Consider the following 17,847-nt stretch of genomic DNA (forward strand, 5'->3'; position numbering starts at 1 on the left):
TAATTCTGCTTTTCACATTCACACCTCCTCTCGACACATCTTTTATTTCTTTACTTGTCCTATTAACATTCTCTTTTTGCCTTGCACTATCATTCCTTTTGTCATTCAATCTCTCCTACTTTCCACCCTATCACAGACCTTTCCTTTTGTTCTTTCCCCCTTCCCCGTTTTCCCCTGACTTTGCTTAAAAACTGTTCCTCCCAGTTCTGATGAATGGTCATTGACCTGAAATATTAACTCTGTATCTCTCTCCACAGCTGCTGCCTGACTTGCTGAGTATTTCCAACATTTTCTGGTTTCATTCATTCAATTAGTTAGTCATGAAATTCCTGCTCCACTGATAACTCAGCTCGTCATTTAGTTATAATTTTAAACAATGTTTATTGAATAACTTTCAATCACATGAGTTACATTTTGTGTATCACACAGCAGCAATGCGTTGTTCTATCTAAACAGAATCTGGGGTAGTGGGGACTGGGTTGGGGGGTGGCGGGTTATTCAGTGAAATTGGTGTTTGTCAGTAGCGTGAAACTCACAGCGAATCCACAGCCAGTTTCACACCGTGCCACAGTTTCATTTCCATCAAAGTCGCAACTGGTGAAGACCAATTTCAGCCCCGACTATGTAGCTGTTACATTCTTCAACTACGGGATCCCATCGCCCCACGTCCTGTGTCGGTGAGTGTGGAAACTCACAATGAGTCTGCCTCTGTGTTTTGTGTCGATTGTCACATAACTTCAGAACAATCTGCGAAAGCCAAGGACCTGCCGCCAGCAGTTTTATATCATTTGCGAAACAGTTGGAGAAGGTTTCTCTGTACACAGTCCTGCATTTCAAGCAGGTTTCATCTTACAATCAGTGAAAACACATTTGATTGTGAAGGGGGTTCATGGTCCGTGTGGTCTCTGCCTAGATATTAAAAGAAATCACATTTAATGGGTTTCACTTCCGGACTATCCTGTTTCATGAGATAAAGGTCCAGGACCCTTAGAAGATTCCCTTAGAAGTTTGAAACTACTGACATTTCACTCTCTGGATTTCACTTTTGTCTCCATCACTAAGGGTAAAGACAATTAAACGTGTGAAACATTATTAATGTAAGATTCAAACAATATTAAACAACTACAAGTGGGATTTGATATTTTTAAGTCATGATCTTCCAAAACTTTCTTGATCCAGGAATTGTTCCCTTGGATTGGAATACTGCCGTTATTTCGGAGAGAAACCAGGAAATGATAGATGTGTTAGTCCAATGTCCATGGTGGTGGTTTCTAGGATCTGTCATTTGGGACAGAGTGACTGAGCATTTGGACAAATAGGAATTGATCAGAGAGAGCCAGCATATGTTTGTAAAAGGTAAATCCAGTCTAACTAAACCTACTTGAATTTTATGAGGCAGTCACTAATGCGGCAGATAAGGTTGTGCATATGGATATTGTATGAATTTCCAGAAGGCATTCAAAAACGTTCCACACAAGAGGTTGGAATTGGAGGCAAACTATTGACATAGGTAAGGAATTGGTTAGGAGGTAGGAGACAGAGAGTAGGGACAATGGCTATATACTCAAATTGGCAAGATGTGACTACTAGTGTCTCCCAGAGATCTGTACAGGAGCCTCAGGCTTTCACTGTATTTATAAATGGCGTCAATGAGGCAATGGAGAGCCATGTATCCAAACTTGCTGATAACACTTAATGGCATATTAAGCAGTGTAGACAGCAGTTACAAAAGGACATTGATAAATTAAGTGTGTTGACAAACTGGTAGATGGAGTTCAATATGGAGAAGTGTGAGGGCATCCAGTTTTCACCTAAGAAAGTGATCAGAGTATTTTCTGAATGGTGAGAAGTTAGGAACTCCAGAGGATCAGAGAGAATTAGGAGTTCATGTACAGAAATCACTAAAGGTTAGCGAATATGTACTCCATCTCACTAAAGATAGATTGGCCTTGGATTGGGTGTAATGCAGATTCATCAGGATGCTAAAGTGTTTAGAATGATATTAAAGATTTGATCGGGTAGGTAGAAAAAATGATTTCCTGTGGTGGGGTGTAATCTTGAAGTTAGAACTAGGCTGTTCAGCGGGGATTTCAGGAAGAACTTCTTCACACTAAAGGTAGTGGAAATCTGGAACTCTTTCCCCCAAAAAGCTGTTGTGTTTGGAGGTCAATTGAACATTTCATAATTGAGATTGATAGATTTTTTTTAACTAGGTAAGGATATTAAGGGATAGGGAACCAAGGCAGGTAAATGGAGTTAAGATACAGATCAGCCATGGTCAAAGTGAATGGCAGAACAGGCAAATGGCCTCCTCCTGTTCCTGTGTCTCTATGATCATGAAATATGTGATGTGTTAGAATTATGACTTCAAAAATCATCATAATTAGTTCATACTAAAATACAATCTTCTAGATTTAGATCATTTTAAAGCTCTTGCTTACCTTTGGCAGACTGTCTTACCCTTCTGATTATGCAAATAACCCCATCAAGGCAAATTAGCGCAACCAGGTACAGAACCAGGATAGACATGCGCGTGTTACTGCAACTGGTGTAAGGACCTGCAGAGGGGAAGCAACATTAAATTCAGTCTGTGTAATCCTATATTATACGTGTGGCTCAGAACACTGGCTACCTGGACTGAGGACCATAACTTTCTGGAAGGAAGGAAACTGAACCAATTTACAATTGGTACAAACTGTACAACTGATCCACAATCTCTCAGCTTGAATTATTTATATTAAATGATTCATATCATATTCCAGATTGTTTCACCTACTTTCAGTATTTGTATGAGTTACACTGCTGGTCGCTGAGAATGTTCCAGATGTTGAGGTGTGGGTGTCTGAAGATTCTGCACTCGGTTCTGTCACGTTGAGGGAGATGTTTACTGAACTCTTCCAGACAGGTTTCCCTGATCCCTGATCAAGTATAGCACAGAGATACCTCCCAGTGTCCATCTACTCTGCTAAGTGAATAGTAAGGGTGTGAGACTGGTGTTTATTAGCAGGATTGTGTGAGCTTTGGGGAGAGATTCTTTGTGATGACTTTTTATCCACACAGCAGCGTCTGTCAGAATGTAGCCTATATTCCTCAGTGTGAACAGCGTGCAGACACTTGTTAACATTTCCAGATGTGATCCAAAACAGAGTGAAGGGCCGATCTTTTCTATTCTCAAACTGGCAGGGTAAAGTCACACTCTCTCCCTCTGACACTGTCAGCAACAAGGAGTTTTTATCAGTAGAAAATATTTCATCAGAATCTATAAACAACATTGAAAAGAATATTTGTTACTAATTGTTTAATTAAGTGTGAGTCTGTCTGTAACTAGCTGCGTTATCAGGAGTGGATTCAACATATGAGGCGGAGGGGCAAATCCTCTTTAGTTTTTAATCTTTTTCTGATTGCCCACAGTTAGGTTATACATTTCTAAGCTGAGGCAGATTGTATAAGATCAGCAAACACTCAGAGACTGAAACCAAAGAGCAAAACGACAGGACAAGTAACAAATGATCAAACCCACAATGAAAGACAAGGGCAGATGCTAAAGCACAGAGACAAGAAAGGAAAGATTTCAACCCCTTTTCTTTTTATCTAGAAACTCGGGAATTTTATTCTCCCTGATGCCTCAATGATACCTCCCCAATACTGCATCCCCACCTCGCAATACCTCCCCCAATATTGCCCCAGTACACTTGTGATGGAATATAGGTATAATAGGCTTAATTAGGTAGAATTTAGATATAGTTAATCTCTGATATAGATATTATACCTTTTAGAATTAAAAATTGAATAAATGGTCAGTTTTCAAGACTCACTGACATTCCCCTTTGAGAGGGTAGAGTTAAAAATTTCAAGGTCTTTCAAGGTTCCTGTTACAATAGAATGTGAGCCAGAAACAACTTTTGAGTTGGGAAATTCATTTCAGTGTTTCTGTTGCCAGGGAATTGGAGGATAAACATACATTGAAATATCCTGTGTGACATCAGTAAAAGGTAGCCATAAATTTAATTAATTGATGGTGTTGGTAAATGTAGGCAGACTGAGCCACAAAGAAAGTTCAACTTACCATAAAACACAATTGTAGATAATAAAGTAATAAATTAGAAAAGTGCTTACAAAGACATGTTAGGTAAAGCCAATTATAAATATTTTGACCAGATAAATGCTCACAACTTCAAGAGCAGAGGAATTCCTGCAAAACATTAAGTGGAGATATTAGTTAATGATATGCCCATACATGGATTTTAAAAACAGGAAAAGCATGCAGAAAGGTAACACCTATATACTAAAAGGTTAGATGACACCTTGGAAACAGTACAAACATGAGGGTGTCTAAAGCAAAGTGCTGAATTCCTCAAACAATACTTCTCACCCTATGGTTTACTTGGGGAATTTAAGGTAAAAGTTTACTTTAAATTTTGATGGATATTCTAAGATATTTTGCTGTAACATTAGCAAGGTTAAACTTTTGCATTCTATGTTAGAAATAAGGTTATGTGTTACATCTCTTGGTAATATTTGATATTGTGATATACATATCCACTTAAAAGTGTGTTGCATGTTAAATTATTTAATAAATATATAAAAGTTAATAAATGGTCTCATGTCATAATCTGTATACAACTACAAGAACCCCCTCTCTGTGTCTCTTTAAATGGAGAGATACGTATTGAAGAGAGTTTCCCAAACCCTTATAATATCTGGAATTTTTATGACAGCCATAATTATTAAAAATAGGCTATCCGAAAGATGGTAATATTCTCTGTTAGTTTTCTTTCTTTGAGGGAAAACTAGTTCAATTCTTTGGACCCAAATAAGTGTCTATAAAAATTTATCTGGTTTGAACTTAATTAAGGGAGGTTCATAAGGATGTACGCCTGATTTGGTTTAGTGCCTATAAGGGGTTAAAGTCATAAATCACTTCAGTTGGCGCCCAAAAACGTGGTCTTATATGTTAGTCTTTAATGTTTATTTTAGATTTGTAAGTACAGAAGGAATGTTTATTGTCAGTGGCATCAAGACCCAGATTTAAGAATGTAGAGATGGCAAACTCTTGATCACGGTTTGTGGATCTTAAATCAGAACTTCCTCATACTACTTTTGAGGTTCGGAAATTTCCGTTAAAGTTCACTTTAAATCCTAGTTGAGATTAGGTCCTGATGCATTTTAACTCCGAGTTCAGGTTCCATTCAGACAGAATGGCTTTTGTTGAAGGGATTCTTATTCTTTCTATCCAGAAGAATTACTATCCATACCCCTAGGCCAATTGACAGCACAGTATGCTGAAGCTGCAGCATTACGGTATGCTTTAAAAAAGGCAGACTCTATTAAGCCTGCATTAATTTGCACAGATAGTGACTATTGGCCATGTGAGCCGAATGGAAGATGGCAGGATCTCCAAGGACACATTGTACAGCGAGCTCGCCACTGGTATCAGACCTACCGGCCGTCCATGTCTCCGCTTTAAAGACATCTGCAAACGCGACATGAAGTCCTGTAACATTGATCACAAGTCGTGGGAGTCAGTTGCCAGCGAACGCCAGAGCTGGCAGGCAGCCATAAAGGCGGGGCTAAAGTGTGGCGAGTCGAAGAGACCTAGCAGTTGGCAGGAAAAAAGACAGAAGCGCAAGGGGAGAGCCAACTGTGTAACAGCCCCGACAACCAATTTTTTCTGCAGCACCTGTGGAAGAGTCTGTCACTCTAGTATTGGCCTTTATAGCCAATCCAGGCGCTGCTCCACAAACCACTGACCACCTCCAGGCGCTTACCCATTGTCTCCCGAGACAAGGAGGCCAAAGAAGAAGAAGAAGGCTATTGTAAACAAGTTTACAACTTTGTGTTCTGGGAGCAAACAGGCTTTACCAACCATAAAGCTAAACCCATCAAACACAAATCATAGTGAGAAGATATTCTCCATTTGTGAAAGGAGAAACGTAATTGTCAGGTAATTCGTGTGCCCGGACATACCACTGGTTCAGTACATTCAAAGGGCAACAGTCTTGCAGATGGACAGGCAAAACATGACATCCCCTCGAGAGGGGCCTGCCATAGTTAATGTAGTCACTAGGGCAGAATGGGCAGCAAATCAGGATGAGGAACTGATTCAGCTATTAGACCCGATGGAAGAGAATCCAAAAGAATATCCATCAAAGTACTTCTATTCGGAGACTCTGACTGGTATTGTACCGGTTAAGTTGCCCAAGGGTGTCCCGGAGGTACCCCAAGTCACAAACGAGAACAGCTTGTAATAGAAGCTCACAAGGATATAGGTCAGGCACACAGTGGTGCCCGAACAACATTCTGTAAATTGCCTCCTTTATATTGGTAGCCAGGTATGCTTAAAGCCTGTAAAACATATGTGGCAAATTGTGAGCCATGTAATTTGATCAACAAATCATCACTTATTAAACTGCCACCACTGGCTCCTGTGAAGCCTAATAAATCAATGGAGAGATTTTTTGTTGATTTCATTGACCACTACCCCCATCAATGGGGTATAAACATATTCTCATTTGTGTTGATGCCTGCACTTCTTTCTGCTGGCTGGTCCCCACAAAATCTGTTTGGGAAACCGCACTTGTCAATGCTATTACTGACATTATTACTGTAGCTGGTGCATCCAAAATCCTACACTCAGATCAAGGCAGAGAGAGCCTTTGTTTCCAAGGTTTTCAAAGACTATTGCGTGCAAAGGGGGATTGGGTTCAAGCACGGCACATCACGTCATCCGCAGTCAGCGGAACTGCTGAAACCAGGAAGTAAAAAAGCTATTGACCAAACTGTTGAGAATCAGAGGGAATAAGTGGGTCACCATCATTCCGGAGGTACAGTTATCACGAAATAATGTACCCATGTGTGCATCAGGGACAGTATTCCCCAGAACACCGTTTTATTTAATGTATGGTGTTGAAATGCATATACCACTTACTCACGATTCTTTTATTGCCTCTATGCTTTCTGACTCCTTGACCTGACAGTAACAATTAGATTTGAAACAAGAAATAACCAACCAAATTCATGAAATTGATCAGCGGATCAAAGAGAAGAATAGACAAAAGCAGGTAACTAAAAAAGCTTGGCAACCTGTAACCGGAGAGTGGGTTCAGGACAGAATGTTTGAACAGAAACCTGGTTTGTGACCAAAGTGGAAGAAACCTGTTCAAATACATTCTGTCATTATTGAAAGAACTGTCAAAATATTTGCTAATCAGCCCAATGGCAAGCAATCTTTTAAAATTGTCTCTGCAGCCCACCTGAAGAGGTGTCCTGAAGGGTACACGAATGAAGGAACAGTACAAGGTGCAGTCGTACACTATCTTTCAGGACCCAGCCTGCAGGATGGCATCAGAAACAATGCAAATCGAACTGAAACCAATTACGTCAATAATTGTTCCTCCTCCATGCAGGACTTTTTAGCGCCTCAAAGGTTGGTTTCACAAGGCACCACATGGTGCAATGAACGATCGTTGTTTTCTTCTGATTACGCAAATTACCCGAACAATGGGCGGCACAGTGGCGCAGTGGTTAGCACAGCAGCCTCACAGCTCCAGCAACCCGGGTTCAGTGCTGGGTACTGCCTGTGCGGAGTTTGCAAGTTCTCCCTGTGATCGCAAGGGTTTTCGCCGGGAGCTCCGGTTTCCTCCCACAGCCAAAGACTTGCAGGTAAATTGGCCATTGTAAATTGCCCCTGGTGTAGGTAGGTGGTAGGGAATATGGGATTACTGTAGGGTTAGTATAAATGGGTGGTTCTCGGTCGGCACAGACTCGGTGGGCCGAAGGGCCTGTTTCAGTGCTGTATCTCTAAATAAATAAAAATAAATAAATGAAAATGAGCACAAATGCGCACTATGGCTACTTGCACAGGTAATCCAGTGTTTGGACCTGCAGAAGAGAAGCAACAAATTCAGTCTGTGCAATTCTATATTATACAAACAGCTGATTACACTGGTTACCAGGCTGAGGAACAGAACTTTCTGGTTAGAATCTGAGATAGTACAATGGTGAAGGAAGACCTGTGCTCCAGAACTTGCCGCACCCCTAGCCAAGCTGTTCCAGTTTAGCTACAACACTGGCATCTACCCTGCAATGTGGAAAATTGCCCAGGTATGTCCTGTACACAAAAAGCAGGACAAGTCCAACCCGGCCAATTACTGCCCCATCAGTCTACTCTCAAACATCAGGAAACTGATGGAAGGAGTCATCAACAGTGCCATCAAGCAGCACTTGCTTAGCAATAACCTGCTCAGTGATACTCTGTTTGGGTTCCGCCAGGGCCACTCAGCTCCTGATCTGATTACAGCCTTGGTTCAAACATGGACAAAAGAGCTGAACTGAAGAGGTGAGGTGAGAGTGACTGCCCTTGATATCAAGGCAGCATTTGACTGAGTACGGCATCAAGAAGCCCGAGCAAAACTGGAGTCAATAGAAATCAGGGGAAAACTCTTTGCTGGTTGCAGTCATACCTAGCGCAAAGGAAGATGGTTGTGGTTGTTGGAGGTCAAACATCTGAGCTCGAGGACATCACTGCAGGAGTTCCTCAGGGTAGTGTCCTAGGCCCAACCATCTTCAGCTGCTTCATCAATGACCTTCCTTCTATCATAAGGTCAGAAGTGAGGATGTTCGCTGATGATTGCACAATGTTCAGCACCATTCGCGACTCCTCAAGTACTGAAGCAGTCCGTCTAGAAATGCAGCAAGACCTGGACAATATCCAGGCTTGGGCTGATAAGTGGTAAGTAACATTTGCACCACACAAGTGCCAGGCAATGACGATCTCCAACAAGAGAGAATCTAACCATCTCGCCTTGACATTCAATGGCATTACCATCGCTGAATCCCCCACTATCAACATCCTAGGGGCTACCATTGACCAGAAACTGAACTGGAGTAGCCATATAAATACCGCGGCTACAAGAGCAGGTCAGAGGCTAGGAATTCTGCGGCAAGTAACTTACCTCCTGACTCCCCAAAGCCTGTCCACCATCTACAAGGCACAAGTCAGGAGTGTGATGGAATACTCTCCACTTGCCTGGATGGGTGCAGCTCCAACAACACTCAAGAAGCTCGACACCATCCAGGACAAAGCAGCCCGCTTGATTGGCATCCCATCCACAAACATTCACTCCCTCCACCACCGACGCACAGTGGCAGCAGTGTGTACCATCCACAAGATGCACTGCAGCAACGCACCAAGGCTGCTTCAACAGCACCTTCCAAACCTGCGACCTCTACCACCTCGAAAGACAACAGCAGCAGATGCATGGGAACATAACCAGCTGCAAGTTCCCGTCCAAGTCATACACCATCCTGACTTGGAACGATATCACCGTTCCTTCACTGTCGCTAGGTCAAAATCCTGGAACGCCTCCCTACCTCACATGGACTGCAGCGATTCAAGAAGGCAGCTCACCACCACCTTCTCAAGGAGAATTAGGGATGGGCAATAAATGCTGGCATAGCCAGTGACGCCCAGATCCCATGAATGAATTTTTAAAAATGAACCGACTTACAAAACTGTACAAATGATCCTGAATTTCTCAGCTTGAATTATTTATATTAAATGATTCATATTATATTCCACATTGTCACACTTACTTTTACTATTTACACTGCTGGTCACTGAGGATATTCCAGATGTTGAGGTTGGAATGTCTGAAGATTCTGCACTCGGTTCTGTCACAGTGAGGGAGATGTTTGTTGAAATCTTCCAGACAGGTTTCCCTGACACCCAAACATGTACAGCACAGAGATACCTCCCAGTGTCCATCACCTCCGCTGAGTGAATAGTCAGGTTGTGAGACTGGTGTTTATCAGTAGGATTGTGCGAGCTTTGGGGAGAGATTCTTTGTGATGACTTTTTATCCACACAGCAGCGTGTGTCAGAATGTAGCCTATATTCCTCAATGTGAACAGAGTGCAGACACTTGTTAACATTTCCAGATGTGATCCAAAACAGAGTGAAGGGTAAATTTTGATCTTTCCTCGTCTCAAACTGGCAGGGTAAAGTCACATTCTCTCCCTCTGACACTGTCAGCGACAAGGAGTTTTTATCAGCAGAAAATATTTCATCAGAATCTGTAAATAACATTGAAAAGAATATTTCTTACTACAATAATCTCCAATGTGACATTATGCCAAAGAATTTCATAAAATCCATGTTAACTATATCCACTGCATTTCTCTACCTACCATGTCTGTTAACTCCTCAACGGTTTGTCAGACCCAATCACCCCCTTTGAAATTCGTGCCCTCTGCTTCTCATTATTATCGACTTATTTACATACGTTGCAATTTCATCTTAATAAAGACTCTAAAATTTACCCAATGATAACGATCTGCCCAAACCTGACCCTGATATCTCTCCTTAAATCTCCACAATTTCCTCCGTAATCCCTCACCCGATAACTCGATACCTCCTTTCATAACTCTCCAAAAACGTCCCCGATACCTCCCGATACCACCCTCGATACTTCGCCCAATATCTCCCTGATACCTCCCCCAATATTGCCCCAGTACACATACCACTCCAGTTTATCAGGATGAACAAGTCATGGTTTTCACATCCATCTCCAGACAGTGCAAACCAGGACGGACAGTTGGATAATTGTCTTCCTTTGGAATTCTGGACTGTGCAGGTAAATACCACCGAGTTAACTGGCTTCACATTGAAAGCCAGTGACTGAGACTCCATTTCATCTTCATTTATTTTGCATCTTTTACACATCGGCTGTTTTTGCCATTTATTCTTACGAGGATTGATTGTTTCACAAGATTTTATGCTCTTTTTAATTTCACATGTTATTTTGTCCATTTCGACTCCAAGATTACTGGTGCTACACAAGGTTACTACATTCCCAGCACCAGTGGACATGTTGCATTGCAGAGTGGTGACATCTTCTGATCCTCGGGAGAAGAGATAAGTGGATCCTGCAGGGAAAGGACAGAATCAGATGGAGATAAAAACATTCCACACAGGAAAGATCATGAAACAGTCAAAGTGCAACTTCACATGGGGAATGATAGTGGATAGTGACACCACTCCCCACCATCACAGAGTCCAGACCAAGACTGTCATCCTCCCCCACCCCATCCCCATCACACAGTCAGATAGGGCCCCCATCACCATCACACAATCTGACAGAGACCCCTCCCCATCACACAGTCTGATAGAGCCCCTTCCCCATCACACAGTCTGATAGAGAGCCCATCCCCATCACACAGACTGATAGAGAGCCCATCCCCATCACACAGACTGAGAGAGACCCCATCCCCATCCTCATCACACAGTCAGATAGGGCCCCCATCCCCATCACACAGTCAGATAGAGACTCCATCCCCATCACACAGTCTGATAGAGACCCCATCCCCATCACACAGTCAGATAGGGCCCCCATCCCCATCACACAGTCAGATAGAGACTCCATCCCCATCACACAGTCTGATAGAGACCCCATCCCCATCACACAGTCAGATAGGGCCCCCATCCCCATCACACAGTCTGATAGAGAGCCCATCCCCATCACACAGTCGAATAGAAACCCCATCCCCATCACACAGTCTGATGGAGAGCCCATCCCCATCACACAGTCAGAGAGGGCGCCATCCCCATTACACAGTCAGATAGGGCCACCATCCACATCACACAGTCAGATAGGGCCCCCATCCCCATCACACAGACTGATAGAGACCCCTTCCCCATCCCCATCACACAGTCAGATAGGGCCCCCATCCCCATCACACAGACTGATGGAGACCCCAACCCCATCCCCATCTCACATTCAGATAGGGACCCCATCCACATCACACAGTCTGATAGAGAGCCCATCCCCATCACACAGACTGATAGAGACCCAAACCACATCACACAGTCTGATAGGGCCCCCATCCCCATCACACAGTCTGAAAGAGAGCCCATCCCCATCACACATTCAGATGGGGCCGCCATCCCCATCACACAGTCAGATAGGGCCCCCATCCCCATCACACAGTCTGAAAGAGAGCCCATCCCCATCACACATTCAGATGGGGCCGCCATCCCCATCACACAGTCAGATAGGGCCCCCATCCCCATCACACAGTCTAATAGAGACCCCATCCTCATCACACAGTCTGATAGAGAGCCCATCCCCATCACACAGTCAGAGAGGGTCCCCATCACCATCACACAGTCAGATAGGGCCCCCATCCCCGTCACACAGTCTGATAGAGAGCCCATCCACATCACACAGTCAGATAGGGCCCCCATCCCCATCACACAGTCAGATAGAGAGCACATCCCCATCACACAGACTGATAGAGAGCCCATCCCCATCACACAGTCGAATAGAGACCCCATCCCCATCACACAGTCTGATAGAGACCCCATCCCCATCACACAGTCAGATAGGGCCCCCATCCCCATCACACAGTCTGAAAGAGAGCCCATCCCCATCACACATTCAGATGGGGCCGCCATCCCCATCACACAGTCAGATAGGGCCCCCATCCCCATCACACAGTCTAATAGAGACCCCATCCTCATCACACAGTCTGATAGAGAGCCCATCCCCATCACACAGTCAGAGAGGGTCCCCATCACCATCACACAGTCAGATAGGGCCCCCATCCCCGTCACACAGTCTGATAGAGAGCCCATCACGATCACAGTCTGATAGGGCCCCCATCCCCGTCACACAGTCTGATAGAGAGCCCATCACGATCACAGTCTGATAGGGCCCCCATCCCCATCACACAGACTGATAGAGAGCCCATCCCCATCACACAGTCTGATAGAGAGCCCATCCACATCACACAGTCAGATAGGGCCCCCATCCCCATCACACAGTCAGATAGGGCCCCCATCCCCATCACACAGTCTGATAGGGCCCCCATCCCCATCAAACAGTCTGATAGAGAGCCCATCCCCATCACACAGACTGAGAGAGACCCCATCCCCATCCTCATCACACAGTCTGATAGAGACCCCATCCCCATCACACAGTCTGATAGAGCCCATCCCCATCACACAGTCAGATAGGGCCCCCATCCCCATCACACAGTCTGATAGAGAGCACATCCCCATCACACAGACTGATAGAGAGCCCATCCCCATCACACAGTCGAATAGAGACCCCATCCCCATCACACAGTCTGATAGAGACCCCATCCCCATCACACAGTCAGAGAGGGCCCCCATCCCCATCACACAGTCTGATCGGGCTCCCATCCTCATCACACAGTCTGATAGAGAGCCCATCACGATCACAGTGAGATAGGGCCCCAATCCCCATCACACAGTCTGATAGAGAGCCCATCACCATCACACGGTCAGATAGGGTCCCCATCCCCATTACACAGTCAGATAGGGCCCCCATCCCCATCACACAGTCAGATATAAACTCCATCCCCATCACACAGTCTGATAGAGACCCCATCCCCATCATACAGTCTGATAGAGAGCCCATCCCCATCACACAGTCAGATAGGGCCCCCATCCCCATCAAACAGTCTGATAGAGAGCCCATCCCCATCACACAGTCAGATAGGGCCCCCATCGCCATCACACAGTCATATAGGGCCCCCATCCCCATCACACAGTCTGATAGGGCCCCCATCCCCATCAAACAGTCTGATAGAGAGCCCATCCCCATCACACAGTCAGATAGGGCCCCCATCCCCATCACACAGTCAGATAGAAACTCCATCCCCATCACACAGTCTGATAGAGACCCCATCCCCATCATACAGTCTGATAGAGAGCCCATCCCCATCACACAGTCAGACAGGGCCCCCATCGCCATCACACAGTCTGATAGAGAGCACATCACAATCACAGTGAGATAGGGCCCCAAACCCCATCACACATTATTGAGTTTTTTGACAAGGTGACCAAACAGGTGGATGAGGGTAAAGCCGTGGATGTGGTCTATATGGATTTCAGTAAGGCGTTTGATAAGGTTCCCCACGGTAGGCTGTTGCAGAAAATACAGAAGTATGGGATTGAAGGTGAATTAGTGCTTTGGATCAGAAATTGGCTAGCTGAAAGAAGACAGAGGGTGGTGGTTGATGGTAAATGTTCATCCTGGAGTATCGTTTCTAGTGGTGTACCGCAAGGATCTGTTTTGGGGCCACTGCTGTTTGTCATTTTTATAAATGACCTGGATGAGGGTGTAGAAGGGTGGGTTAGTAAATTTGCGGATGACACGAAGGTCGGTGGAGTTGTGGATAGTGCCGAAGGATGTTGTAGGTTACAGAGGGACATAGATAGGCTGCAGAGCTGGGCTGAGAGATGGCAAATGGAGTTTAATGTGGAAAAGTGTGAGGTGATTCACTTCGGAAGGAGTAACAGGATTGCAGAATACTGGGCTAATGGGAAGATTCTTGGTAGTGTAGATGAACAGAGAGATCTTGGTGTCCAGGTACATAAATCCCTGAAAGTTGCCACCCAGGTTAATAGAGCTGTTAAAAAGGCATATGGTGTGTTAGCTTTTATTAGTAGGGGGATCGCGTTTCGGAGCCACGAGGTCATGCTGCAGCTGTACAAAACTCTGGTGCGGCCGCACCTGGAGTATTGCGTGCAGTTCTGGTCACCGCATTATAGGAAGGATGTGGAAGCTTTGGAAAGGGTGCAGAGGAGATTTACTAGGATGTTGCCTGGTAGGGAGGGAAGGTCTTACGAGGAAAGGCTGAGGGACTTGAGGTTGTTTTCATTAGACAGAAGGAGGAGGAGAGGTGACTTAATAGAGACATATAAGATAATCAGAGGGTTGGACAGGGTGGATAGTGAGAGCCTTTTTCCTCGGATGGTGATGGCAAACACGAGGGGACATAGCTTTAAGTTGAGGGATGATAGATATAGGACAGATGTCAGAGGTAGTTTCTTTACACAGATATAATAGGGGTGTGGAACGCCCTGCCTGCAACAGTAGTAGACTCGCCAACTTTAAGGGCATTTAAGTGGTCATTGGATAGACATATGGATGAAAATGGAATAGTGTAGGTCAGATGGTTTCACATGTCGGCGCAACATCGAGGGCTGAAGGGCCTGTACTGTGCTGTAATGTTCTATGTTCTATGTTCTATCCCCATCACACAGTCAGAAAGGGCCCCCATCCCCATCACACAGTCTGATAGAGAGCCCATCACGATCACAGTCAGATAGGGACCCCATCCTCATCACACAGTCTGATAGAGAGCCCATCACGATCACAGTCAGATAGGGACCCCATCCCCATCACACAGTCAGATAGGGCCCCCATCCCCATCACAGAGTCTGATAGAGAGCCCATCCCCATCACACAGACTGATAGAGACCCCATCCCCATCACACAGGCTGATAGATAACACATCCCCATCACACAGACTGATAGAGACTCCATCCCCATCACACAGTCTGACAGAGAGTCCATCCCCAGCCTCATCACTCTGTCTGATAGAGAGCCCTTCCGCATCACACAGTCAGATAGGGCCCCCTTTCCCATCACAAAGTCTGATATGTCTCCCATCCCCATCACACAGTCTGATAGGGCCCCCATCCCCATCACACAGTCTGATAGAGACCCCATCCCCATCACACAGTCTGATAGACTCCATCCCCATCACACAGTCTGATAGACTCCATCCCCATCACACAGTTTGATAGACTCCATCCCCATCACACAGTCTGATAGTGAGCCCATCCCCATCACACAGTCAGATAGGGCCCCCATCCCAATCACACATTCAGATAGAGACTCCATCCCCATCACACAGTCAGATAGAGACTCCATCCCCATCACACAGTCAGATAGAGACTCCATTCCCATCATACAGTCTGATAGAGACCCCATCCCAATCACACAGTCTGATTGAGAGCCCATCCGCATCACACAGTCAAATAGCGCCCTCATCCCCATCACACAGTCAGATAGGGCCCCCATCCCAATCACACAGTCAGATAGAGACTCCATCCCCATCACACAGTCAGATAGAGACTCCATCTCCATCACACAGTCAGATAGAGACTCCATTCCCATCATACAGTCTGATAGAGACCCCATCCCCATCACCCAGTCTGATAGAGCCCATCCCCATCACACAGACTGATAGAGACCCCATCCCCATCACACAGTCTGACAGAGACCCCATCCCCATCACACAGTCTGATGGAGAGCCCATCCCCATCACACAGTCAGATAGGGCCCCCATCCCCATCGCACAGTCTGATAGAGAGCCCATCCCCATCACACAGTCAGATAGGGCCCCCATCCCCATCACACAGTCGGATAGGACCCCTATCCCCATCACACAGTCTGATAGAGACCCCATCCCCATCACACAGTCTGATAGAGACCCCATCCCCATCACACAGTCTGATAGAGACTCCACCCCATCACACAGACAGATAGAGAGACCAACCCCATCACACAGACAGATAGAGACCCCATCCCCATCACACAGACTGATAGAGACTCCACCCCATCACACAGACAGATAGAGAGACCAACCCCATCACACAGACAGATAGAGAGACCAACCCCATCACACAGTCTGATAGAGAGCCCATCCCCATCACACAGACTGATAGAGACTCCACCCCATCACACAGACAGATAGAGAGACCAACCCCATCACACAGTCTGATAGAGAGCCCATCCCCATCACACAGTCTGATAGAGAACCAATCCCCATCACACAGACTGATAGAGAGCCCATCCCCATCATACAGTCTGATAGAGACTCCATCCTCATCACACAGACTGATAGAGAGCCCATCTCCATCACACAGTCTGATAGAGACTCCATCCCCATCACACAGTCTGATCGAGAGCCCATCCCCAGCTTCATCACTCTGTTTGATAGAGAGCTCTTCCCCATCACACAGTCTGATAAGGCCCCCATCCCCATCACCCAGTCTGATAGAGAGCCCATCCCCATCACACAGTCTGATACAGACTCCATCCCGATCACACAGACTGATAGAGACTCCACCCCATCACACAGACAGATAGAGAGACCATCCCCATCACACAGTCTAATAGAGACCCCATCCCCATCACACAGTCTGAAAGAGACTCCATCCCCATCACACAGTCTAATAGAGACCCCATCCCCATCACACAGTCTGATAGAGACTCCATCCCCATCACACAGTCTGATAGAGACCCCATCCCCATCACACAGTCTGATAGAGACTCCATCCCCATCACACAGTCTGATAGAGACCCCATCCCCATCACACAGTCTGATAGAGAGCCCATCCCCATCACACAGTCTGATAGAGAGCCCATCCCCATCACACAGACTGATAGAGACCGCATCCCCATCACACAGACTGATAGAGAGCCCATCCCCATCACACAGTCAGATAGGGCCCCCATCCCCATCACACAGTCTGATAGAGAGCCCATCCTCATCACACAGTCTGATAGAGACCGCATTCCCATCACACAGACTGATAGAGAGCCCATCCCCATCACACAGTCAGATAGGGCCCCCATCCCCATCACACAGTCTGATAGAGACTCCATCCTCATCACACAGACTGATAGAGAGCCCATCCCGATCACACAGACTGATAGAGACTCCACCCCATCACACAGACTGATAGAGAGGCCATCCCGATCACACAGACTGATAGGGCCCCCATCCCCATCGCACAGTCTGATAGGGAGCCCATCCCCATCATACAGTCTGATAGAGACCCCATCCCCATCACACAGTCAGATAGGGCCCCCATCCCCATCACACAGTCTGATAGAGACTCCATCCTCATCACACAGACTGATAGAGAGCCCATCCCGATCACACAGACTGATAGAGACTCCACCCCATCACACAGACTGATAGAGAGCCCATCCCGATCACACAGACTGATAGAGACTCCACCCC

At 45.9% G+C, this 17,847-nt stretch overlaps 1 protein-coding gene across 1 annotated transcript in view; it reads right to left on the reverse strand.

Moving 5' to 3' along the window:
- Window positions 1–376: 376 nt before the first annotated feature.
- The window catches only part of LOC137350528 (uncharacterized), a 33,841-nt gene continuing 16,370 nt past the window's right edge, over window positions 377–17,847 (reverse strand). The window contains exons 4-7 of the mRNA XM_068015189.1: window positions 10,522–10,926; window positions 9,595–10,074; window positions 2,442–2,558; window positions 377–909 (exon numbers count right to left, since the gene is read on the reverse strand). Coding sequence (XP_067871290.1) covers window positions 845–909; window positions 2,442–2,558; window positions 9,595–10,074; window positions 10,522–10,926 — 1,067 coding nt within the window. The 3' untranslated portion in view covers window positions 377–844. The remainder of the gene's footprint in view (window positions 910–2,441; window positions 2,559–9,594; window positions 10,075–10,521; window positions 10,927–17,847) is intronic.

The sequence above is a fragment of the Heterodontus francisci genome, chromosome 35 (genome assembly GCF_036365525.1).
Source record: "Heterodontus francisci isolate sHetFra1 chromosome 35, sHetFra1.hap1, whole genome shotgun sequence".
Classification (NCBI taxonomy): domain Eukaryota; kingdom Metazoa; phylum Chordata; class Chondrichthyes; order Heterodontiformes; family Heterodontidae; genus Heterodontus; species Heterodontus francisci.